Raw genomic sequence first — 23,371 nt, forward strand, 5'->3', positions numbered from 1 at the left:
CACAAGTATTTTTGTTCTTAAGTAATTATGGACTGTTGTATTTAAAATTTTTAATAATTCGGGCTTTAAGTAATTCATGCAACGTGTATTTAGTCAAATACTCGCTAGTAATTATGGTCACCAGTTATTAAAATTATGTTCACAAATAATAGGTTCTATTAGTACAATTGTTCGTAAGTCACTAGCAATGACTTAAGTAATTATATTCTTAAGTAATTGTTCTCTTAAGAAATTATTTTCTTAAGTAATTATTCTCACAAGTAACTATTTTCTTAAGTAATTATTATCTTATGTATTTACACGGTGTAAACACTTTTATTATTTTGTATTTAGAGAATTAAAGTGAAACGTCATTTATTGATTGCGTTATTGCGTAGGTTCAGGTTGCGTACAAACTTTTACGCGTTTGCAGGTTTAAGAACGCGCCTGGAAATTACATCAACAGTTTCGAGTTGTCTGCTTGTAACTTGTCAGTTTGTTTTTTTCCAAAAGTCAGACAAGAGTTAATTGCTGGTTAATTGAGTCTCAAAAGTGAAAATAGGCGTTGTTTGTGAAAAATATTTTGTCTTGGGTAACATATTCTCTTTCTTTATAAGTAGACGTAAGATAACATTTATGTTGATAACAAAATGTTTGTTTATTCTGTCTATTTGTTAAGAATCAAATTGTTGGTAGACCCAAATTGTTACACCAGTTAAAGGAAACAGGAGTTTCATCAGAAGAGATTCAGCATCATCAGTACTACAACCAGGTGGTTTTGGATGTCAAACAAATTTTAAAATGCTTCCCTCCAGGTAGCTATAATATTTCTTTTATGTATATTTTCTATTCTTAAAATGTTGTTATCCGCCTAGGTATTAATGAAAATATTCAAGCAGACCTCCAAGTAAAAGTCACAGAGCTGATAATAAGAGTTCTGATAGCAAATGAAGGTCTCCATTACTATCAGGTTATAGCAAAATTAAATTACGAAGATGATCCTCATATAATTATTATGCTTCCATGCACAGGGTTTTCACGATATTGCCATCACACTGTTGCTTGAATTAGGAGAAGAGAAAAGTTACAGTGTGTTATGCAGACTTTCCCAATCACATTTCCAACTGTTTATGGGACCAGATATGGAGCCTATCTACAATGGAAATTCTTAACTTAGTGTATGCACTAGTCAAAAATGAAAATCGTGATTTGTACAATTATTTGATGAGGTATTTGAAACACCTCTCCCCCCCCCCCACCCCTAAAAAAAAGAGAGAAAGCTAGATTCTCTATATTTCAAGAGAGCATTCCTATATTTCAAATTTTATGAATGTGAAGAATGTAATTAAATAAACTGGTTTTGTATTCATTATTCCATGTGTTCTACACGTTGATCAGCCACATAGCTTTCTTGGCTGTCTATACAGTGCCACCCTATTGGACCGATTTCACAATCTGCACACACCAAATATTTATAGTTCCCAACCGTTTTAGAAATCCAACATTTTCAAATTGGAACATATCAGGTATCAGCCAAGATTTTGTGACAAAGCCAAAGTCTAGACCGATTGATCGATTCAACTCTGATGTCACGGTTGTCACCTTAGGCGAAAATCTATTTCGTTTCTTCAATCGATATTAAATTCAGAAAAAGAACTAAGTTGGTCAATAAAAGTGTAGTAGACATTGAGTATAGACAACAAGGGCGTTGTGCTGATTAATTCGTCATTCCCTCAAACTTTTCTTGCATGTGGCAGACGAAAATGGCACTTTTCGCGAATCGCTCAAGAAAGTGTATTTCCTTTTTGTATTTTTCGAATAACGCGAAATTGCGCTGTGCGACTAACAAGGACATGTACTTGTTTGTCCGCAGGAATTGTTCATATTGCAAAGGTGGAGCCAGTTACATTGTCAGTCCCGAACTACCGATCGACGAAGATCGATCAATATGACGGTTCCTCCAAAGATGGATCTTACCTGTGTTGTACGTCGACATGTTAAAGTACTGAGCAGGAGAAAATATAACTTCTCCGACGCTGTTTTCAACCCGCCACAATTTGTCGACATTTTCCCGGATCCGCAATTGACATCTTTGTTTAAGGTTTAAGGAGTAAAGAAATCGGAGTCCAATGCCAAGCTTGTGATGTTTCAGCACTTAATGTAAGTCAGTATTGAATTTAAATTTGTCAATAGCATTAGCTAATACAAAACGTATTGGAAAATTTAGATCAATACGGATTGCGCTACGACCGAGGCCCACGGAGTTTTCCACAAGGAAGGTGGATGGCCTCGCGATGTCAACCCGCAAGAAGCCGATCAAACGGCTCGCTACCGCAAAAAGATCGAGAAGGATGAAGCTTATTTATTCCCGTACTGTTCTACAACTTGGACATGTTGAATTGATATAAATGTGAATAATGTTTATACTAATAAGTGCAAACAGATTTTGTTTACCCCCTTGTAGCAAATGGAACATTACATCAAGCAAAATAATGTATTTAACATCTATGAGGATTATTTCACTGATTCTCCCGATATGTAGGATCATCAATTAATTTAATACTTTTGTTTTTATATTTCTGGATTGCTGAATTTTTATATTTCCAACAGGCAAACGCCAGATCCAAATCCTCTGCGAACCCTTCATCTGCTAAAGGATCCGTCACCGATAAAACGCGCAGTCACTGGTCTTAGTTGGAGTCCCGATGTGGGAACCAAATTGGCCGCTGCTTATTCAGATCCTTTTTGGAAAAATCTGTTTGACCACAAAGAAAATGATTCTTGCATCTGAAATATTGGTATTGACATTTGCCGATATGAGAATGATATGTCTCTTTATTCAGCAGTATAACTTTGCAAGTAATAATTCCTTTCATGAATAGAAAGAGCTGTGCAACCAGAAATAATTTTACGCAGCATGAGTCAACTACGTTCCGTCTCGTTCAATCCGCGTGACCAACACATTTTAGCTGGTGGATCGATTTATGGCGCTGTGGGAATTTGGGACGTTCGTAAGAGTCAAGGTCCAGTTGAATGCGTCCCCATTGGTGTCGGTCATTCGGAAAGTGCCACTTCGCTTATTTGGAGCAATTCAAAGGCTGGAGTCCTGAGAATTCTTCTCAGCCTCTGGCGACGGCCAAGTAAAAACACGATAACAAATCATTTTGATTATTTCATCTTGATTATATGATTAACAATAATAGGTTCTTTGGTGGGACATGCGAAAATTAAATGCGCCAATAGACGCACTTTTACTGGAACCTAGTTCAATCCCTCGATCGGAAAGCGCTTTATCTGCTACTTGTCTCGAGTACGATCCTTCTATGCCAAACCGTGCCAAACAAATTCCTAGTTGGCACACGTCAAGGTGCTCATTTCTCAATTCATTTCACCGAAAAATAAAAAATGAATTGCCAATTTGCAGGTATTGTGATGAATTGCAACAGAAGAGCCCGAACAACAGCGGAGAGGATAAATGGATAATGTGCCAATACGAGGCACACTTGGGCCCAGTTCACGGTCTACATCGACACCTACATCTGCCCAAAATCTTTTTGACCGTTTTGGATTGGACCACGAATGTTAGGACCGAGGACATTCGCGATTCGCCCATTTTAACTTTAAAGTGTGTTCGCTTATGTCTATTGACAAGCAGATTCAAATAATAACTTGTTTCATACTCTGCTGCGTTGTAGGAATCAAAATGTCCAGTTACTGGACGGAGCGTGGAGTCACACACGGTCGTCCATCATATTCACTGCTGCAACAGACGGTGCTCTTTACCTGTGGGATATTCTCGCCCAGCGGATCACTCCTACGTTATGCTCCCAGGTCATAATAGAAAAAATTTGATTAAAATGTTGACAATCATAAATTTTAAATGTATTAACCAGGTCAGCGAATCTCCGCTTTTAAGTTTGAGCACCCAGGAACACGGAAAAATCATGGCAGTTGGCAGCAAAGACGGACGGTTGTCCGTCATTCAAATAAGCGACAATTTGTCGACAGTAACCAAAAACGATAAAGTAGCGCTCACCTCGGTATGATAAGTTATAGCTGGAAGAAAATTTAAGTCTATATTAAGTCCTATAATCCAATCCACTGTTACACACAGTTACTGGAACGAGAAATCCGAAGAGAAAAGAATTTGGAACAGCGGACTAAAGACAGCAAGAGTAAACAAGGACCCAAAACTTCCATTTTCCACCTTGCGATTGCAACAGTGACCCAAGCGGCCAAGTTGCTACGCAAGGCTCATTGGGCGTTCAGAAACCTCCGTCTCCCATCCATCACCTCGCTATCTAAAAAAATGTTTGATAGCTTGAAGGAGACACTCCAGGCACTTAATATTAATCAAGAGAATACAAGCGGCAAAGAAGTTAACGAAAGATCGGTTATTGAACCTTCGGCTGATATGTTGCCAGCCACTGATAAAACCGGAAGCCAAATCAACGTATCTGTCTCTCACGCTGCTCCAGTGGCGCCATTCGTTGATCAGACTCTGCAATCTTCCGAAGAGGCTTTCTTTGAAATTGAAACCATTGATCAGGTATAATATTTGAGTTATTTCGTTATGATATCAGAAAATGTCATGTACAACTTTATTTGTTTTTAAATATGATCACAGGAAATACTTTCCCGTGGAATAGAAGAAAAACAATGAGTAGACGAATAACTAGTATGTATGAATCACCAATGATTTTATTAATCCGATCCGCAATCAATATTTCCATTATTCAAATGTTCGTTTTTTTGGGAGAAGGGGGTATAATTAAGAGAGGTGTTGAGAAAGAGTGTTACAAGCAAGTAAATAAAAGTTGTAGGGGAATTAGAAGTAAAAAGCGGTAAAAAGTCATTGCATTCACAAGTCATTTCCAGGGATCCAGCTTTCGACTAAACCTCCTTTACTATTTTGTTCCGTTTCGAGACTATAAGTCATGCAAGCGGAGCCATCCCTATAAAATTTAAGATTTAGTGGAGAATGTCATTATTTAAAACAAATTTGTTTAAAGTAAGTACCTGTGTTCAATAGCTGCCACTATAAACCCATGGGATGATATGTCTGAGCAGAAAGTTGAGTAGGCAGTACGGCACGCAGTAAGACCATGAGAAAATACAATTACAGGAAATCTTTGTTCATTGCATAGCTCAGCATCTAACGCTATAGGAATGTATGAATTTCCTGGCTCACATACATCACAATTAGTTGACTTTAACCTTCTGTTAAAAACAGGTACTTCATTTCTCTACACACCAAAGGCCCAGGATATCAGCTTCTTGCCAAAGAAAGGAATCATTCCTAGTACTATGGTGTAATCTTCTACGTATTTTGGGTGGAGGAGCCAGCTTGCCCAACGGGAAGAATGTTCCTTTGGAGGAAAGAGGTAAATAGATTAACCACAAAAGTTCAGCAGCAATTTGAGAAAAGGTCGCTTACATATACATCTTTTATTTGACTAGGATAGTATACTCGAAGAAAGCAACCATCTTCCTTGCTGGGTCCACCAGTCATTAAGTTGGTGCAGCCAACAACATACTTCCCTTTATAATCAATAACAACAAAGTAAGTTGATTACATTTACAAAACACAATTCACCAGCAATTAACTCTTCTCTGACTTTTGGAAAAAACAAACTGACAAGCAGACAACGCGAAACTGTTGATGAAATTTCCAGGTGCGTTCTTAAACCTGCAAATGCAACAAAGTTTGTACGCAATTAATAAATGTGGTTTTTCCTTTTTGTGCAGCATCACTATAATTCTCTAAATACAAAATAATAAATATCATAATTAATTATTCATTCTAGTACGGAATATAAACAATTAAATATGACTAACTTTTTAATTAAAATGCTTAAGAACATAATTACTTGGGACTTGAATTACTTATGGCTTTAATTACTTGTGAATTTATTTACTTGCAAAAGGGAATTACTTGTGTTGGTTAGCTAAATTACTTGTTGCCAGTATTACTTACTACCATAATTACTTAGCTGACAGAAAATAATTACTCATGAATTTTATTATTTAATTCCGTAATTACTTAAGAGAAAAATTACTTACACCCATAATTATTGATCTTATTTACTTAATACCCCAAGTGCTTGTGAAAATAATTACTTGATGCCCGGACTCATAAATTAAAATCAAAATTAAAATCAAATTTCATATAGTTTTTTGCATTATACTTGGCAAAAAAAATCAAATATATATGTTATGCACACCTAAAATCTTCAGCAAAAAAATACGTTTTGTTTCTCTGCTGCTTTGTTTTAGGAAAGGAACTAGAATAATCATATTATTTTAAAAACTGATTGGAAATCGAGAAAATTTTCATGAAAATCTGTAGGTTTTCTCGTCTTTTTTCAATTTTTTTGATTTACCCGTGATTCACTGTGTTTCAAACGATTAAAATCACGAATTAAATCAAATTTCTCTGTATGATTTAATTCTTGTAATTAAATCAATTTTGATTTAATTTTTGATTTAATTTAACGAAACGATTTAAAATCAAATTTGATTCAGCAAACACTGATTATAACGATTTTTCGGCTATTTATTTTTTATTTGTTTGTTTGTTTGTTTGTTTGTTTCTTTTCTTTTCTTTTTTTTTTATGCTTCGAGAAAAACGGTGGTTCTCGTTTTTTTTCTACGACGCACGGTTTGTTATAGGAGAAGATCACGTTCCAATTTTTAGCGAGGAGCTTAAAGGCAAAGGCGATCAGTTTTTGTGTGTCCTTGTATCGGATTTTCTTTACAGAAATAAGCGCCGCAATAGGCTTTCTGCATGACTTCTTACAGTACACTCCTGCGATTAGGAAATTTTAAATCGAACCATTAAAATGGCAATCGGAATTCAATCAGAATTTCCAAAAATTGCCAAAAAAACGATTCTGCTAATCTTTTTAAAATCTCGATCAAATTAATATATTTTTTTATACCACGTTACAAGTAGTTTTTACAAATGAATTTTCAGCAATGAAAAGTATCCTCAATGCTTATCGTCAGGAACAATGTTTTTCGCGGTATTTATAGGACAACGGAGAAGGGATACTACGGTACTATAAACTAGCAGATCACTGTTGGGGAACGTGATATTTTACCGCATATACGGAAGACGCTTTTTGTTTGCTGGATACAGCGATCACGATCCACTATGACAACCGTTTCATCCTTGTCGCATACTTACGTAGATCGATTTTATCGTTCGTCAGAGAATCATTCTCTAAATTTGAAAAACATTCGTTAACGGACAACGGGGGAGGAAATACTTATTTCAAAAAAACATGTTTTAATCAAAATTAAAAAAATTTTATTAATTCTATTCCAATCAAAAAGATTTTTTTTTTAACTTAAATATTCAGGTTTAAATGATTATCATCAGACTCGATCTATATATGTAGCAGTTATCGATTTTATCTTTGTTAGTCCGCTAACGAAAGTGAACTTTTTTGTTGCCAGAATAGTCACGAGTTTCACAGATGTGGCCCTCATTGCATGTTTCTCTTTTCCGAATATGTACTGCAGAAGTGTATATGATAGAAAGAATACAAGCTGCTGTCTTATAAGAAACTGAAAGGCCCTTATTGCTTACTCTTTATAACTCAATTGCCGGATAACTCTTTATCAGATTGGAGAAGCATTCTTTCGCCATTCTTGGCAAACGCATTTGTTTTCCGTTTTTCCACAAAATCGCCTCTGAATTGTCTCAAATTATTGATACATTAATTTCAAGTGTTTTGACTTTGTGGCGTAAATACGGGATGGGAAGGGAAAGAAGCGAATGCTACTGACGAATTTCAAGGACGGTATAGGCTATAACTTATAAGTTAAAACTTGGTATAAACGTGGAGGGCGTCCAAAAGGACAAATGCCAGATATCGAGAAGGGGGAGGGGCGATGGGTTTTTGACGTTCTCGTGAATTCGGCGTTGCGTGTAACGCCAGTACTTGTGGCGTATACTGGAGTGTTTTATTTTTTGAGGTGGTTCAATTACCCTACCCAACATGGAACATCTGGCCTCCTTATGTCAATCGAACAGATGGCTGCTGGAACCTTCTGTATCGACCTTGTATATATAATCGATCGATGGCGCAATTCTGTTGTTCACGTTGATAAACACTATAATAAATTACTATTTGATAAAACTAGATACTGAAAACTGATAACATAATTTAACTCGAACCAAGATTAAACTTCTAGTTCTAGCACGAAATAATGGGTGTACCAGATCAAGAATTTCTATGCGTTTTGCGTTTGCAAGCCTACAAAAGAGAAGAAAAAACGACATATAGTTCACAGAGTATTATACCCTTTTCGCTTGGTACACACGCTTGGCTTTACACTGACAAAATCATTTGAAAGCACCAAACGGCAACTGAGAACCCAAACTGCGTACGGTGTGAAAGCTTATCCGGTGTAGATGACGAATGAATCAAAGTTAGATGGGGTATTTTAATTATTAAGAGTACGGGTGGGCAGAGCAGAAACTATTTCAATTGCAAGTGTTCTTGTTTGATCTTCGTAAATATTTAATGACAATATATAATGAAAAGATGAAAGATTGCAATGATCGTTAGGCTTACGTACCCCAGAATTTTTATTGGATCCTACTCTTCTTTCTCTTTAATTAAATATGTGTAAGTTACATGGCTGTAATAAGGAGTTCCTTATCTGCCTAATGTTTATTTTCTAAACCACCCGTTACATTGTTTCATTGAGTGTGAATTTAACGCGTACAAATACTACTCACTTTTCTGGAGAGCCAATCAAGATCAACGAGATTTGAAAACCTGAAAGAAGCGCGCAGTAGCGGTACGAAAACCAACTGTGATTAGGTAGATTCTCCATATTTTTTTTATTTGTCTTTTAAAAGTGAGCGTTGTCTGATTTCATGCTTTTTTACTATGCTGACGCTAACACACGAGTTAAAAGTATTTAATAATAAGTTGATGTACTTATTGTTATCTGGTGCCATGACTGCAGTGTGGCTGTTTGAACGGTAGATGGCGGTAGCTGCGGGAAAAAAGGTAACAACCACCAAGCAGGCTATACACAAATTGACAAATACGTTAAGACGTGCCACAACAACTTGATGTTTACAAACTTTGGTTTACGATTTATTGTTGCAAATTGGAAATATTTTTCTCAATCTATTATTTGATCATGTGTGTGTGAATGTTTACTACATAAATCGTGCAATATGCCGATAGATATCAATGACTTATCCGAAGGCTGGCTGGAACTTGAAAGTGACCCAGGTAATCTTTCACTCTCACCACAAGAAAAAAAAATTGTGTTTTTTTTTTCTTTTATTTCTAATGTTTTAAATATTTTAATTGAAGGTATTTTCACCTTGTTACTGGAAGACTTGGGCACATGTGGAGTTCAAGTTGAAGAAGTGTATGATTTGCAGAAACCCCTTGATGGTGATGCTCCTGTTTATGGCTACATTTTTTTGTTTCGCTGGAGGGAGCGCTCCAGAAGAAAAACCATTTTAGATGCTGAACAGTTCATTAAAGATGAAACAGCTATTAATAACATGTTTTTTGCCCACCAGGTATATATTTTTTTTCATTTCTATTGCACAATAATTACAAACATCTGTCATCTAACCAGGTGGTCCCGAATAGCTGTGCTACTCATGCATTGCTTTCAATCCTTCTTAACTGTCCTCAAGTAACCCTGGGTCCTACTTTATCTAGATTGAAAGTAGATACTTCTGGTATGAGTCCTGATAACAAGGTTTGTTCCATTGACATCATAGGAAAAACAATAGAGAAAGCAGCTGACAGCCAAATTATGCAATTATTTGTCACACAGGGCTTGGCAATTGGTAATACACCTGAACTGGCCTTGGCACATAATTCCCATGCGGCACCAGCCGTTGCGTGCGACAGAAATGAGCGAAATGCTAATGTTCCTTCTTCCGGACGATTTAGTGCAGAAGCTTTCCACTTTGTAAGCTATGTGCCTGTCGATGGCCAGCTTTTTGAACTAGATGGTTTAAAACCATTTCCAATCGACCATGGTAAGTACTAAGTAGATTAACATCTGTCGTGTTTCCTTGTCGTGTCTGTTAAGCGCTGATTTTTCTCGTCTAGGACCTTGGGCTCCAAACGAAGATTGGACTGAGCTATTCAGACGGGTAATACAAGAACGAATTGGGTCAGCAACAGCAGGGGGTGAACCATATCACGACATTCGGTTCAGCCTTATGGCTGTTGTCCCAGATAAACGTATGGCGGTTCGTCAGAGATTAAATCTTTTGAAAACAAACAAGTAACAACTTAAAATCAACAAACATACGCTTTATTTTTATTATTATTTTATGAACAGAAAAATTGTGTTAGATGCCTTGCGACAATTAACGTTGCTCTCTGACGTGTCCAGAGAAATTGGCAAAGATATCCTTGAAGAGCAAATTGATACTGAAACAGACGGAGAAATTAATTTTCTACTACCTTCAATTGAGACGTTGAACACCCAGTCTTCGCCCAGTTTAGCCGCTAATGTCAGTACAGACACTGCGTCTGAATGCGGTTCTTCTTTTAACTCTCCTAACCAAATTCAGCAGCAACCTTCTAGCTCAGATTTGGCAAATAGTGCATTTGTCAAAGACTTCAGTCGACTGGTTGTCGTTAAAATGAGCGCTCAATCAACTGACTTAGATGGTATGTTTCATAGTGATGTGTTTTCTCCTGCTTCGTTGTCTTATTATTCGTTTTGCGTCCATGCAGATGCTGAAAATATCAAATCAGCCATCATAGAAGACCAACTTAAAACCATTGATCATAGTCAGCCCGTAAGTGATGCCAGTCGTCGTGATAGTGATGTGATGGGTTTACAATCAAACGAAAGCATTGCGGCAGAAAAGCGAAACCAGAAACAACGTTTTGGATCTCGGGATTTGATGGCTCTACTCAAAAGCTTAGAAAAAGAGATCGATACATATGAAGTTCTTCTTGCCGAAGAGATTGAGAAGCGAAAAAAATATCGGGTACATTGAAATATACTATTATTCATTGATTATCGAGATTAACTCATTATTGATCTGGTTTTCTACTTGATGCAGGTTGATCATTGCCGCCGGACTCACAACTACGACGAATTCATTTGCACCTTTCTTTCAATGTTGGCAGAGAGAGGAACATTGGCTTCACTCGTTGAACAGAATACTACTCGAAGAAAGCGATCACACAGGTTTTCCCACTTTGTTTAAATCTATTGAATTATTCTTGATTTATTCAAACCACTATTAAGTTAGCAAAATTGTAAGTTTTGGTTAGTTCTTAATAGATGGTTCGTTCTCATTTTCATAATTCAATAGATAATATGATCACTTTTTCTAAAATTATAATATCTTTACAATTTTTTAAATTTTACAGGTGTAGTCCTGGTACTGGTACTGAGTCACCCAATGGGCGTCATAAAAAGGGTCGTTCCCGTTACAAGCGTCGCCGGTAATATCCATTCATCATAAAATTGACTATTTTCATTATACATCCATGAAATAATACCCACTATGTTCTTTCATTTGACATCGAAGCACTTTTAATCTGCCAATCATGTACATTCTTTAAAGTGCACCGCACACTGTCTTCACTATTGCTCTCATCGTGTACCTCAAATAATAAGCCATATCTGTGACCAACGCTCGCTCTCTGAATATACACTTTATTTCAGTTGTTTTGTTTATTCTTGGCATAATTCTGGTTTTACCTTGTTAAGATTAAGACCACATGATCTGGCGCCACCAATAATCTTTGTTTTGTTTTTCTATGTCACTTAAGTGATTTGTTGGTACAAAACATATTCGACTGTCGCATACCAGATGAAACCAACGAGATTATTTATCGGTAGTCTACCTTTGTGTTCCTTTTATTATTGTCTAGTCATTCGAGTATTCTTTGCGGTAATCTCGAAATTGCACAATAATTGGGCAAACGTACGATTTGTATTCTGAAGTCGTCTAGCTGCCACCTGTCAGTCGTTATCGCAAACAATAACCTGCACTCAATTTTCAAACGTACAGTCCCCATTTGTATTTCTTACAACCCTATATTTTCAACAATGCTTTTTGGAGCGCTATATGACGTATGAAATGTAGTTTTCTCTCTTGACGGAATAACCGAAATTGTTATTCTATCATGCAGGCTCCATACCGACCGTCTCGACTCAGATTCAGATATAAACTTCTTGCATAATCTATGGTTGTTGTATCATTTCACTAGTCTAAGACGCGTCGCACTGCCTCAGTGAACAAAACTTTTATGATTCGTTAATTGCCTTTATTTATTTAAATTTCTAATTATTTTTGTTTTTTTTAATTACATTCTCAAATTAAGTTTGAATGAAAAAATGTCCGAATGTTTTTGTAAAAATTACCGATACTCTGGGAAGTTTTAGTTTGAGTGTAGTTTCATTATCGTTGGCCTATAATACTGAATAACGAAGAATCAAATACATTTTTTCTTTATCTTTCGAAGGAGCATACAAGTAGCGATTAGCTTATTCGAATATACCACTACATCTCTTAGACAACTATAAACTATGAAACTCTGAGCTTTGTAGTTTGTATATCACGCGGTTAGCGCGCCATCGATCAAATGACTTGTCCGCGGACCAAATGAACCCTGATCCCAATTGTATCTTATACTAAAAACCTATTAACAATTAAGCGCCTTGCGTAAATCACTATCTAGATTTAAAAAAAAAAACACTATGCTACGATAATGAAGCCAACACAAACAAAACAGCTAAAGGAGATTGAACATTTATTATTTAGATCGCATTTGTTTCGGTTTTCCATCCCCAAAATGTTGATTATAGTATGTGTGCCAAGTATCTAAGCTTATTGTAATTGTACAAACAATACTTGACAGTAGCGGCTGGCTTGAAAAGGCCGGCTTAGCCTGATAGCAATGAAGCCTAGCTGGTATTAAGGGACCAGCTGCTGTGTAATTGTAGTTACGATTTACTCGATGGACAATCAAATAAATCCAAATCGCCTCATTGTCATGTAAATAAGTACCGTAAGAATCTATAAGCCTTTGTATTATTCAACTTATTCATTTTTTTTTTAAATACACCTGCCAATTCGCACCCTTTTACCCCTCTCTCAAGAAACAAAGAGTAAAGATAAGCGAGTAACCTGCAGACTAGCGTCACTAGACTAAACCGATAAGTCTCACAAGGGAAAACCAATTTCGTAACCCACTTCGTTATTAGAGGAGAGAAAAGGAAATGCTTCGAATTTTGTTTGTTTATTTTGTTTGTTTGTCTAAAACAATTGATTCCCGAAAAAATTAAAGGTGCCGTTAGCTGTTTGAAAATTCATTGAACTATGAACTCCAATAAGTATATTAATTAAAACTGTAATTACATTCTTTTTAATAATTTAAATTTTTAATTACTATCGTATTAAGTTAAAATGTCTTGTCTAGTAAAGCTAAATAACTATTTCATTGAAAAACAAATCGCCAGTATGAAATTGATGAAACATGATGAGCGCGCAATTAAATAACGGTACGGTAAGGGTAACAGTATGGAGCTATACGCCCTAATTTCAAAGCATACTGTGTGAATTCACTAACTGATGGGCTTAGACCTAATAACTCATCAAGAAAACTGAGCGCACCCTACCCACTCTAAGCCATTATTCTGGCTTTCTGGCTTTTTTGATCACTTCTCTTGTTTAAATGAGAATTTTTTTTTTTCAAACCCACCAGGAATTTTTTTCTTTTTCCAATTGAGCACACCTGCGCACTCTTAGCGGAGTTCGTTTATTGTCGTAGCGTTTATTATAATAGTCAAATTATTTATACAAATTAGAGTGTAGTTATTATAAATAAAGCTTACTAGTCTGCGACCACACATAAATGCGAATTTATGGTCCTCGATCTGTTTTCGTTGATGACGGGTTAATCAATGATGATGTAAGTATATAGGCTGCCGCTAGTCAAGTTTCCTATATCGAGATAAACTTCTTGCAACATTTGCAACTAATGTAAATTTAATTTCGTCAACTTTCAGCTGAATTTGAGCGGGCGGAGTGGGATCTTCATCGATCGTTTGTTTTTGCCTCTGATACGATTCTCAATGCGCATTGTTGCCTACCGTTCCCAACTGTGATAACGGTCTCACCACGATGAAATCCTTTTGTATGTGTTTTGATACGTACATGTCAATCAAGTGATAAAGTCGAAGGTTGTGGTATGATTGGTCCCACTAGACGCGAGACGGGGAGAGATAGAATTGATCTAATGGAATGATTGTCTAAATGAGATTATGCTATTGGTTCATCATCGATTGCAGCTTGGGTAATTTACACATGTACAGATATTTCAAGCGTATCCAATACGCCTCCCACCTTCTCAGGGTTATTCTAATAGATTATTTCTAAGCTCCAAATCGACAGCACATCGGCCTATATTTTGAAGTTTCACTCAAAGAGTTTAGACAGTTTCAGTGTTGGGACGTGGAAATGACGAGCACGATGCTGTCGTTGTCACTGAATTCTGTTGCGGCGATTCTCCTTGTTCTTCTCGCAGGATTTCCGGTAAACAACGGCGATGACACGGACGCAGCAGTAGTGACTACCCCCAGTCCGGACGTTGGCCCGTGGGTGCTGGTCGCCAATCCGTTAAAACTCGAGCGCATCACTGAAATGATTCCGTACACGATAAATCTTACCTTAACTTACTCTGAAAGCGAGGAACCGCCCAAATATGTTTCAAAAGAAACTCTATTCGTCGTGAAAGTATCCACAACTAATCCTCTAACAGTGAAATTAGCTAGCAAAGAAATTGTCTTTACTTGGGAAGACGTTACGGAAGGTAACAATAAGTCCCTCGGCGTCACTGGACAAGTCATTGGGTATGTGGATCTCAATTTCGTCCTGGATATTTTGCCGAAGAATGGATCAGTCGCTGTGGAAACCGTCCCTGTTCTCTCCGGCTATTTGGTAACCGTCATTCGGGAAAGTGATACTTTGGACAATGTTTTCACCATGTAAGTCTTTTTGTGTTGTTGTTGTGGAATTTTTTTTCTTGCAAGTATTTAGAATGCGCCGGCCTTAATACAAATAATTTCTAAAGATTTTATATTCCGCAGAATTATGATTATTATGGCGGTACTCAACACAATTAACATGGGATGTGCCCTGGATATGGCCATTGTGAAACAAAATATTCTTCGCCCGGTTGGACCAATTGTCGGCTTCATCTCTCAATTTACTTTCATGCCACTGGTGAGTGTATTGAATCATTTGACTTAGTCAACAAAATACAAAGCACACAATGAAGAAATCTGTGTTTGATTTTTGTTGATCTGGATTACGTTTTAACGATTGCGTACCTTAGATCCGATATCATGTGCGTACACAACTACGTTAATAGGTTTCGAAATTCTACTGACCAATTTGATGACGTATATTTATTTCCATGTCAAAATAAGGGGAAATCAATTAAATTATTGCTGATGCGTTTGTCTTTTTTTTTGTTTTTTTAAGTTTGCCTTCGGCATTGCCATGCTGATGATTAAGGATCCTTTGATGGGTTTCGGACTGTTGGTAATCGGCGTCTGTCCTGGCGGTATAGCCTCCAATTTTTGGACGCTGCTTTTAGATGGTGATGTTAATCTTAGCATTACCATGACCTTCGTTTCTTCCATCGCTGCCATGGGTCAGTATTAAACCATTCATTTGATAGACACAGCAAAATCGATAAACACTTTTAACGACGAATAAATTTGTAACAAATTATTGTTAATTACATCGCCTTCCATTAGGCTGAATTTCGTAAAATTATGTTTTCTTTTGCAGGGATGATGCCGTTATGGTTGTGGCTTTTGTCTCCATTTTTCCTGCCGCCGGGATCGTCCGTGCAGGTGCCTTTCCTGGACATGGCCGTGTCGCTAATATTGCTAACCGTTCCACTCGGAATTGGACTTTTGATTCGTCGATTTAAGCTTTCTGTTGCCGAATTTCTCACCGTAAAAATCATCAAACCGGTGAGTAGTTAATTTTTTTTGGGGGGGGGGGGGCGAATTAAATTTAATACAGTTTTCATTTTTTTTGTTTTTCTAGTTCTCCTTCTTCTTCATATTTTTCATTTTTGGGGTAAGTCATTCTTTACTTTTAAGGATAATTGATTGTTGCGTTAAAAAAATTCGATTTAATGCATTACTCTTACTGTGACCTGACGCAATGTAAAAGATAACGGCATCAAAATCTAAAAATGCCTGATCAAAGTTCATTTTTGGCTATTGACAGCTGGGTTTCTACAGCATGTCCCATATCTTCATTCTCCTGGACTGGACTTTACTGACCGCCGGTCTGGCGGTCACGGTTGCCGGCTTCGTGTTTGGAGCCTTTTTCGCTTGGATAACGCGACTCGGTCGACCACAAATTATCGCTGTGTCATTAGAGACAGCCATGCAAAATGCCAATATAGCCTTTGTTCTCCTCAAGACGACTCTTCCAACTCCGTACAGCGACATTGCTGCCCTGCCGGCGATTGCTCAAATTTTGATGACAACTTCAATCCTGTTCATCTTTTTCGGCATCATCATGGCATACAGATGCGTTAAGAACCGTGGCTGCAAGAAAAAGGAAGAAAAGGTCGAAGAGGAAGAAGAAACCACAAAGTCCTTGATGCTAAAAGATTACACTGATGGCAGCAATGGAAATGCCAAAAAAGTCGAAACGCCACCTCCACAATACTACGGTGGACAAGTTACTCCCGAGTTTTCATGGGCAAAACGACCAAGTCTCATTGTGCCTAGTTCGCCAACCATCGATCCGAGAATTATCGCTTGATGACACCATATATATAGCCAAAAAATAAATAAATAAATAAATAATGTTTTGTTATAGAAAATGAAGACTTGTCTCGTTGAAATCTTGCCTTGCGTTACCCATCTGCCTTTTTATTTTATTTTTCTTTATTACCCGAATAAAATTTACCCATGACAAGTGAGTAACTGTGTAAAACGACAAAAAACAGCCCACGCGCTTGAACAAAATACACACAAATTTAAGTCTGTTTTCCCTCATTACTATCTTAAATTAGATATCAAATCCAGCTGAGCATTGAAAGTCAGTCATTGGTCAATTAAAGTCGTGTGATCTACAATACCAACGACGCACAGATAGTCAGCGGGCGCAATCAGTAAAAGTTGTTCAAACAGAATTATTCATTGACGCAACGGCAGAAACACTCGCAACATTTTGAAATCAAATTGTCAGACTCGGTGACGATCCGATTGCAAATACTTTCCTAATCGAAACATTTTAATGATTATGGTTCACCTGTTTAATATTCCCCTTCCAAGCGCTTGCTTGGAAATGTTTTGTTTTCTCATCTGTACACTATTATCGTTGATATTTTAACACACTCATCTGCACTACAAACAAATAATTGCCCTTAACCAGTAGAGGTCCTGTAAATGAATAATAAGATTACATACAGATGTGAAATATTGAAAGCCATATGTTTGTAATTATGCTCCAAACAAAGTTACTACACATTCTTTTACTCAAAAGTCTCATGGGAAAAATCTCAAAACTGAAATAGTGATTGTGAAACTAGAAAAAAAAAACGTTGCAATTTCCCCAAGATGGTTGATGCGGCTACTTCAACGTTCGTACTCATCACCGATATCTCACTTCCATATGATTCAAGTCAAGCAACACAAACCATTCCATTAACATTCAACACCGACCCATAGCCAACATGACAATACAAATTCCACAATCAATTAAACAAAGAGAAAAAAAAATCAGAAAAAAAAATCAGAAAAAAACCTATTTTGTGATTCTACTAATAAGGTTGAGAATAACAAAAAATTGGGGAAAAATTAAAAGAAGAATGGTCAAGACCAAATAGTTTGGGAGGTTGGTTACCTCTCTTATTTTGTTGAGGGAGGATGAACCAGAAAAAGGAAAGTAGTGTTAATCTGTTCAGATGCATGAGTTGAGATAAAGAAAAGTGAAAACGAAGGGGAAAAGGAACGCAGGGGGGAATCAAAGCCAGATGACGAGGGAGAAGGGTCAGAAAAATCAAGCGAAATAGGTTGCAGCTAAGTGTCAATGACATGTCCTTCAATGAAAAGAGATCTTGCGCGCCGCACCGGCGTTTTCGACTGTCATGGCGAATTTGGGCGGAGGTGGAGCCATAGCAGCGTCGGCTGCGTCTCGTGGACCAATCTCGTAGGAGAGCAGGCGTTTCGTCGGACGCTCTTCGCGTAAAAAGGCATTGATGGCCTGAAGATCTTTCGACGGGCTACGATTAAAGCTATAACGCATAGGCAGCGGCGAATGAGAGATGACATTGCCTTTAAGCGGACTAATAAAGACCGTATGCTTTGCAGACACTTTTCGACGCGGAGAAACAGGAACTGGGCGCTGTAAAGGCAAAGGCGACAAGGGCAATGACTCCTATATAGGGAATAAAACAAAAATTTAGTCACTTGATATTTAGCAATAAAGAATGATTAAAATGCACTACCAGACGGTTCCTGTTTGAGAATTTAAGAGCAAAGGCCTGAAGTCGACGAACGTAGACCGTGTTGTAGAATAGAATCAAATCTCCTCGATCTTCGTACTCGAAGCTGGATGAGGTGCCAGCTAAACCTGTCGGGGTAGGTGGACAGGACGAAGGCTGAGGGAAAGGCAATGTCGACGAAGAACGAACTGGTGGAAGTGCCTTCTCTCCATTGGTTTCAGCTTTCTTTTCGTCACCGTTAACTTTAACAGTAGACCCAGTAGCTGCTTCATCGTCTTCTTCGCTGGGAGAAGGACTTGGAGTGGTCGAAGGATGATTACCTCCGGTTACTGATGACGCCGAACCTGAGGTAGACGAAGCAGATCCACGGCGTGCTTTGGTGCATAGCAAAACACTGCGATATACGTGACTCGAAGCATGGGGTTGTGTTCGATAGCAGCGCATAATATCGGTAAAGTTCTTGTCTCTACCAGTTACCTAAACAAGTAAAATAATTAAAACCCAAGTCTTAAAATCTAATTTAATCTCCCTTTAGAGAATAGCACCAGAATTCAACTAACCTTACAAATTACGTAGACTGCACACATCAAAATTTGATCAAGGTGACGATCTTGCATTAAATCGCTATGCTTCATCACCGAAAACTCGAAACATGTCCAGATCTTCTTACGCAAGTCTTCTTCATACAACTCGAGACGATTGCACAAGTCTTGTAGCCGAACGGATGCCAAATGATAAAACTGCAACAAAAAAGATTAAAATAGTTTGTTGAATTATCTCGCAATATTAACAGCCATTAGAAGTCTACAAACCTTTCTAAAAAATAGACTCAGGGATCCCGTTCTCTTAGGTTTATTGTCAGCCGTTGTTACCACACTGGGACTGGGCAGAAGTTCCATTTTCTGATCATTTAATTCCAGTTTGGAAGAAGCCTTTATTGCATTGCCAACAGAAGCAGGAGTAGCCGCTGTATTAGAGGGACTTGGCGGAACTGTTTCAGGCCCGGGAAACAATTTCCTCCTTGACGATTGGGCTGGCGTACGTTCATTTACTGACGCCACCGATGACACGGGTGATTGCAGAAGAGCTAGTAACAAGCAACATTCAATTTCAAGATCAAAGTTTGATAATATATTGTACTTACAGGCAGCAAGACTAGATTCCGCTCTCTTATTGGTGACGTAAGTCGATGGCGAATAAGGTATTGGCTGCTGCGGAGTGTTTCTGACTGGATCTGATGACTGGACGACAGCCGGAGTCTGCGGAGCAGAAGGGGTTGGTGGCAGAAGTTGGCTTGGTAGCGAAACTTCTTCACAAGAAGGAATGGGTTGATCGCAGCTCTTTAAGTATTCCCACAAGGGACTTTGGTAACGCCATGCCATAGATTCGAGAATTTGCTCTTCCATGTGATTTAGGTGCTTTACTACGTCGCGAGATAAATCTTCAGCCCGAATGAGTACTTCAATTACCTATAACCGACCAAGATTTCTTTTGAATGAGCATGATAATGACGGCAATAATGTTAAGTACCTTATAAAAGTAGAAAGGTTGAATAGGAAAGACTTCCAAGATCCATGGGAATGTGCGCTGGGAGTTGTAAGAGAACAGAACAATCTCTAGGCAACAAGTGATCAAAAGCTGATGAAGCATATCTTGTTGTAGAATTCCTGACAAAAAAAAAAGAGTAATACAATGTGAAACATGAAATGAAAATAAAATTCAGATTTAGTACCTGATAGATCTGTGCCTGCCTTGAGACGTCTGCGTTCGTCGATGATGATTTTTTCCAAAACCTTGTAGTACAGGCTTTCTCCTAACTGCAGACGTTTGCGAGCCATATCCATACTGAAACCATTAGTGCGCCCTTCATCGGCCTGATTGACATAGTGAGCGCAGAATTTCTCGCCCATTTCCTTAACCCTGGCTTGAATACTCTCCCCTGGATTGTTAGAACACTCACTGAAAATACGTCTGAGCTCCTCGCTAGGTCCCGTTTGACGACCGGAGACCAGAGCCTGCAGCCGGCTGACACTTTGAGTGGCTGTCGATACGGGCGTTACCGATCCAGGTTCTTTGGCTTTGAGGAAATTTCGACCGGTCAAAGGCGTGGCCAGCGCCAGGTGATGTGAACCATCGAATTGTGATTGCAAATTGCGGCGGGCTGGGTAGACCATCAGCTTTTGTTCTTCGAAAGAAGCTATACTGTTGAAAGTGGCTTTCACCGGGGTTCCTATCTCTGTTAGAGCATCAGGACTGGAGAAAATACGCTCGTCGAAATCGCCGACACGATGCACGTAATCCTCATAGTCATTGTTGACCACTTTCTTGTTTAAGTCAAAGACAGATGTGTCAAGAATTCCGCATAGAGTCCTTTTGTCACCCTTCAGTACCTCTTTTTCGATGAGGCTTTTCACGTAAGGTCTGAGAACATGCGTTTTGATTCGCTTGACGTCAACAACGGTTTTTTCGTCCTGGCTGCTGTTTCTTGAGTAAAGACACTCAACGATGCAGCCAGGTTCAGTAGGGGCTTTGTAATCACGACTGTGGAAGTCGCTAGGCAGACCAGGAAATTGAGGGTTGAAGAGTTCTCGGCGATTGGCAACAAGAGAATTTCCGTAGATGTAATCAAGACAAGCTAGTAGCAAATGAAAGCAGCTGACTAGCTCTTCGTGGATCTGTGAGAAATTAGTCTTAATGCGTACGAAGAAAGCCCAGCAAAAGTCGTAAACATCTTTTGCAGAGCAAGGAAGTTTGCGTGACTTCCGAGAACGTGGCTGTCTAGGAGGGTCGTTAAGCGGATCTTGGAAGATTTCTTTGAACATCTCATCATACTTCTTGAAAATCACAGAGCAGACTTCAAAGTTACGTTCCAAGCTAACAAACTTGCGACGTAGTTCTTCAGACAGGTTTGCCATGTCTGCCCATTTCCTCGATTTGTCAAAGAAATCTAGCATGCTGATGTTGCATTTTCGTCTGAGTTGAGTAAGACTAACACAGTTTCCCTCTACTGTTCCAACTTGTCCCACAGTTGGAACAGTGCTGTTTCGGCAAGCAACATACAAGGCGCAACATAGCCAATGGATTCGATCACCCTAACAAAAGAAAAAGAAAACAGATTAGACCATGGGGAAACTAGGAACAAATCTGCCGTCAACAGCATTGTAATTACTGCTAAGCTTGTAAATGGTGTAATTTGTCTGACACAACCCACCAGACAATGACAATAACTGATAACAGACCAGTAACAAGTTAATCTCTTAACTCTGCATTGCAGATTTACCTCAAGAGTGTAGTTGGTGGAAAGAGTTTCATAGTTTCGCCAGGCTTCATCGGCTGTGTTTTTGTCAATGTTGAGATCGGCACAAAGGCCGCGAAACCTCTCCTCAGTGTTTTCTTGGTCGGCATCTTCAGACAGACCCATTTCGAGTAGTCAATAAGCCAGTAACTATTAAATCAGTAGAGTAGCTATGCTTATTAATAACGGAAACCAGCTACATCGGACGCAAAACCGGAGATCACAAGTAACACAAACTGCAGCCCACTGTATCAGACGTAGAAAAAACCCACACAAAGCTTACACTCGGCGATTCGTGGCGGGAATTCCCAGTTTTTCTCCAGACTGGCCCTTGCGCCCTCTTGCTGAACAGAGCCTCTAGCGGTGAATAAGATCTGGGGTGGGGACCACAACCAATATTTGGCGCGAAATGAAATCAGCTGTATGGAGACATACATAAAAAGGCCAGACAGTTTTTAATTAGCCATATAAATCACATAGATACGAACTGAACGATTACGAAGATGCAAGGAATTAAAATTAAAATTAATTCATGTTCTGATTTTAATAATGGATACGGTTGGAAATTTTCTGTCTATTGAAAATCTTAGTAATGTAGCATCCGCTAGATGCCTTCACCGAACACGTTTTGTGTACAATATTCCCAGGCCTTGGCTATTTTAATGAATAATAATAATTTTAATTTGGTTTAATTGTTTGTCTGTCTGCTCTTTCTGACTGTCACTGCTGTCTAGGTTCTAGCCTCTAGCACTGTCTAGCTTCTTTTTTTGACTAATATTGATGACTTGATGGTTAGGTAAAATAGATGAGCGCGTTTGAATGGATTAAGAACGATTTAAGAATTTTATTGTTTGATTATTGTAACATTATTGGGTTATTCAAAGCTGAACCTTTCTGTGATCATATTCTTACTTTAATTTTGTGCAGGCAATGGAGAATTACTTGTCAATGCATGAAAGTGAACTAGGTTTCGAGTGTTTTTCAAATTTCACTCCTGCTGAAGTTTTTGTTCAAGGTCTTGCAGGGTTCACTAACCAACATGACATTGATCACATAATTCGGGCACAGAAACAAATGTAATTTTGGAGAAGTTCAAGTAAACTCCATACTATTCACACTATACTTAAATTTATCATTTTCTTACTTTGACTTTGTATAGGCTTCAACGGTTTGAAAAGACAAATGAAATGCTAGTCAACTGTAATACTCTGTCCCAAGTTCACCTTCAAAAGGCTAATGTAGAATTCAAGAAGCATGCACAGCTTTTGAATGAAGTAAAAAAGGACTTGGAGAATATCTTCAAGAGAATCAAAATCATGAAAGCCAAAGCAGCATCTCAATACCCACATCAATTTGAAGGCTAGTTCATACTGCATACATACATTTTTTAATTATTTTTTTTTAAGCTTATCCAAAATAATTGTTTTGATAAACAGATGCTGTAAGTAAAATTCAAACACCCATAGCAGAGGAGGATGAAAAAACAAAGGATGTATAATCTACACTACTTGAAAATGGCTTGCACTCATGATTTTGTGTTTAAATGTTAGAAATATAATTGAAGACTTCAATCAGTCATTATTTAAAAAAT

The 23,371-nt window shown here is 38.1% G+C and overlaps 5 protein-coding genes and 2 long non-coding RNA genes across 9 annotated transcripts; 5 read left to right on the top strand and 2 right to left on the bottom strand.

Annotated features, from left to right (window-relative positions):
* Window positions 1-403: 403 nt before the first annotated feature.
* LOC124200859 lies at window positions 404-1,351 on the top strand. The gene is made up of 4 exons (XR_006877401.1): window positions 404-571; window positions 659-794; window positions 855-949; window positions 1,011-1,351. It is a non-coding gene; the product is annotated as an uncharacterized LOC124200859 (long non-coding RNA).
* A 2,323-nt stretch (window positions 1,352-3,674) lies between these two features.
* On the top strand, window positions 3,675-4,264 carry LOC124208817. Its single transcript, XR_006880613.1, has 3 exons — window positions 3,675-3,810; window positions 3,873-4,019; window positions 4,094-4,264. It is a non-coding gene; the product is annotated as an uncharacterized LOC124208817 (long non-coding RNA).
* A 398-nt stretch (window positions 4,265-4,662) lies between these two features.
* LOC124208801 (platelet-activating factor acetylhydrolase-like) lies at window positions 4,663-5,745 on the bottom strand. 2 transcript variants are annotated; one of them, XM_046606680.1, is made up of 5 exons: window positions 5,619-5,745; window positions 5,417-5,520; window positions 5,234-5,348; window positions 4,999-5,161; window positions 4,663-4,934 (listed from the first exon to the last, which is right to left on the bottom strand). In XM_046606680.1, exons 1-5 carry the CDS (start codon window positions 5,728-5,730, stop codon window positions 4,841-4,843), a joined length of 588 nt encoding a protein of 195 aa, XP_046462636.1. In that variant the 5' UTR covers window positions 5,731-5,745; the 3' UTR covers window positions 4,663-4,840. The 2 variants fall into 2 exon arrangements, with proteins under 2 accessions (XP_046462636.1, XP_046462628.1); XM_046606672.1 differs by having other exon boundaries at window positions 5,598-5,745.
* Window positions 5,746-9,018: 3,273 nt separating this feature from the next.
* Window positions 9,019-11,663, top strand: LOC124205982 (ubiquitin carboxyl-terminal hydrolase calypso-like). The gene is made up of 9 exons (XM_046603591.1): window positions 9,019-9,239; window positions 9,324-9,538; window positions 9,598-9,723; window positions 9,802-10,009; window positions 10,083-10,260; window positions 10,318-10,652; window positions 10,719-10,978; window positions 11,054-11,181; window positions 11,367-11,663. The coding sequence occupies exons 1-9, from the start codon at window positions 9,182-9,184 to the stop codon at window positions 11,443-11,445; spliced, it is 1,587 nt and encodes a 528-aa protein (XP_046459547.1). The 5' UTR covers window positions 9,019-9,181; the 3' UTR covers window positions 11,446-11,663.
* Window positions 11,664-14,337: 2,674 nt separating this feature from the next.
* Window positions 14,338-17,024, top strand: LOC124207128 (sodium/bile acid cotransporter-like). The gene is made up of 6 exons (XM_046604432.1): window positions 14,338-14,991; window positions 15,094-15,229; window positions 15,491-15,662; window positions 15,803-15,990; window positions 16,067-16,099; window positions 16,253-17,024. The coding sequence occupies exons 1-6, from the start codon at window positions 14,465-14,467 to the stop codon at window positions 16,796-16,798; spliced, it is 1,602 nt and encodes a 533-aa protein (XP_046460388.1). The 5' UTR covers window positions 14,338-14,464; the 3' UTR covers window positions 16,799-17,024.
* A 429-nt stretch (window positions 17,025-17,453) lies between these two features.
* Window positions 17,454-22,144, bottom strand: LOC124207093 (retinoblastoma-like protein 1). Its single transcript, XM_046604385.1, has 8 exons — window positions 21,766-22,144; window positions 20,218-21,577; window positions 20,016-20,152; window positions 19,630-19,954; window positions 19,298-19,572; window positions 19,046-19,225; window positions 18,489-18,962; window positions 17,454-18,418 (listed from the first exon to the last, which is right to left on the bottom strand). The coding sequence occupies exons 1-8, from the start codon at window positions 21,904-21,906 to the stop codon at window positions 18,083-18,085; spliced, it is 3,228 nt and encodes a 1,075-aa protein (XP_046460341.1). The 5' UTR covers window positions 21,907-22,144; the 3' UTR covers window positions 17,454-18,082.
* Window positions 22,145-22,426: 282 nt separating this feature from the next.
* On the top strand, window positions 22,427-23,351 carry LOC124207148 (kxDL motif-containing protein CG10681-like). 2 transcript variants are annotated; one of them, XM_046604471.1, is made up of 4 exons: window positions 22,427-22,576; window positions 22,708-22,856; window positions 22,940-23,139; window positions 23,217-23,351. In XM_046604471.1, the coding sequence occupies exons 2-4, from the start codon at window positions 22,711-22,713 to the stop codon at window positions 23,276-23,278; spliced, it is 408 nt and encodes a 135-aa protein (XP_046460427.1). In that variant the 5' UTR covers window positions 22,427-22,576; window positions 22,708-22,710; the 3' UTR covers window positions 23,279-23,351. The 2 variants fall into 2 exon arrangements, with proteins under 2 accessions (XP_046460427.1, XP_046460433.1); XM_046604477.1 differs by having other exon boundaries at window positions 22,512-22,640.
* Window positions 23,352-23,371: the final 20 nt, after the last annotated feature.

This window comes from Daphnia pulex, chromosome 2, assembly GCF_021134715.1.
Source record: "Daphnia pulex isolate KAP4 chromosome 2, ASM2113471v1".
Taxonomy (NCBI): Eukaryota; Metazoa; Arthropoda; class Branchiopoda; order Diplostraca; family Daphniidae; genus Daphnia; species Daphnia pulex.

Excerpts from the sequence above, each read along its gene's own strand:
- LOC124208801 (XM_046606672.1), bottom strand. The coding sequence starts at position 5,730 with ATGCTGCACAAAAAGGAAAAACCACATTTATTAATTGCGTACAAACTT. Across the intron at positions 5,162-5,233 it reads GCTGATATCCTGGGCCTTTG|GAAATTCATACATTCCTATA; the intron begins GTGTGTAGAGAA and ends TATGTGAGCCAG. Across the intron at positions 4,935-4,998 it reads GTGGCAGCTATTGAACACAG|GGATGGCTCCGCTTGCATGA; the intron begins GTACTTACTTTA and ends TAAATTTTATAG.
- LOC124205982 (XM_046603591.1), top strand. The coding sequence starts at position 9,182 with ATGCCGATAGATATCAATGACTTATCCGAAGGCTGGCTGGAACTTGAA. Across the intron at positions 9,539-9,597 it reads ACATGTTTTTTGCCCACCAG|GTGGTCCCGAATAGCTGTGC; the intron begins GTATATATTTTT and ends TCATCTAACCAG. Across the intron at positions 10,010-10,082 it reads ACCATTTCCAATCGACCATG|GACCTTGGGCTCCAAACGAA; the intron begins GTAAGTACTAAG and ends TTTCTCGTCTAG.
- LOC124207128 (XM_046604432.1), top strand. The coding sequence starts at position 14,465 with ATGACGAGCACGATGCTGTCGTTGTCACTGAATTCTGTTGCGGCGATT. Across the intron at positions 15,663-15,802 it reads TTCTTCCATCGCTGCCATGG|GGATGATGCCGTTATGGTTG; the intron begins GTCAGTATTAAA and ends TTTCTTTTGCAG. Across the intron at positions 16,100-16,252 it reads TCATATTTTTCATTTTTGGG|CTGGGTTTCTACAGCATGTC; the intron begins GTAAGTCATTCT and ends GGCTATTGACAG.
- LOC124207093 (XM_046604385.1), bottom strand. The coding sequence starts at position 21,906 with ATGGGTCTGTCTGAAGATGCCGACCAAGAAAACACTGAGGAGAGGTTT. Across the intron at positions 19,955-20,015 it reads AACCTTTCTACTTTTATAAG|GTAATTGAAGTACTCATTCG; the intron begins GTACTTAACATT and ends GGTCGGTTATAG. Across the intron at positions 18,963-19,045 it reads CAGTCTACGTAATTTGTAAG|GTAACTGGTAGAGACAAGAA; the intron begins GTTAGTTGAATT and ends TTACTTGTTTAG.
- LOC124207148 (XM_046604471.1), top strand. The coding sequence starts at position 22,711 with ATGGAGAATTACTTGTCAATGCATGAAAGTGAACTAGGTTTCGAGTGT. Across the intron at positions 22,857-22,939 it reads ATTCGGGCACAGAAACAAAT|GCTTCAACGGTTTGAAAAGA; the intron begins GTAATTTTGGAG and ends GACTTTGTATAG. Across the intron at positions 23,140-23,216 it reads ATACCCACATCAATTTGAAG|ATGCTGTAAGTAAAATTCAA; the intron begins GCTAGTTCATAC and ends TTTGATAAACAG.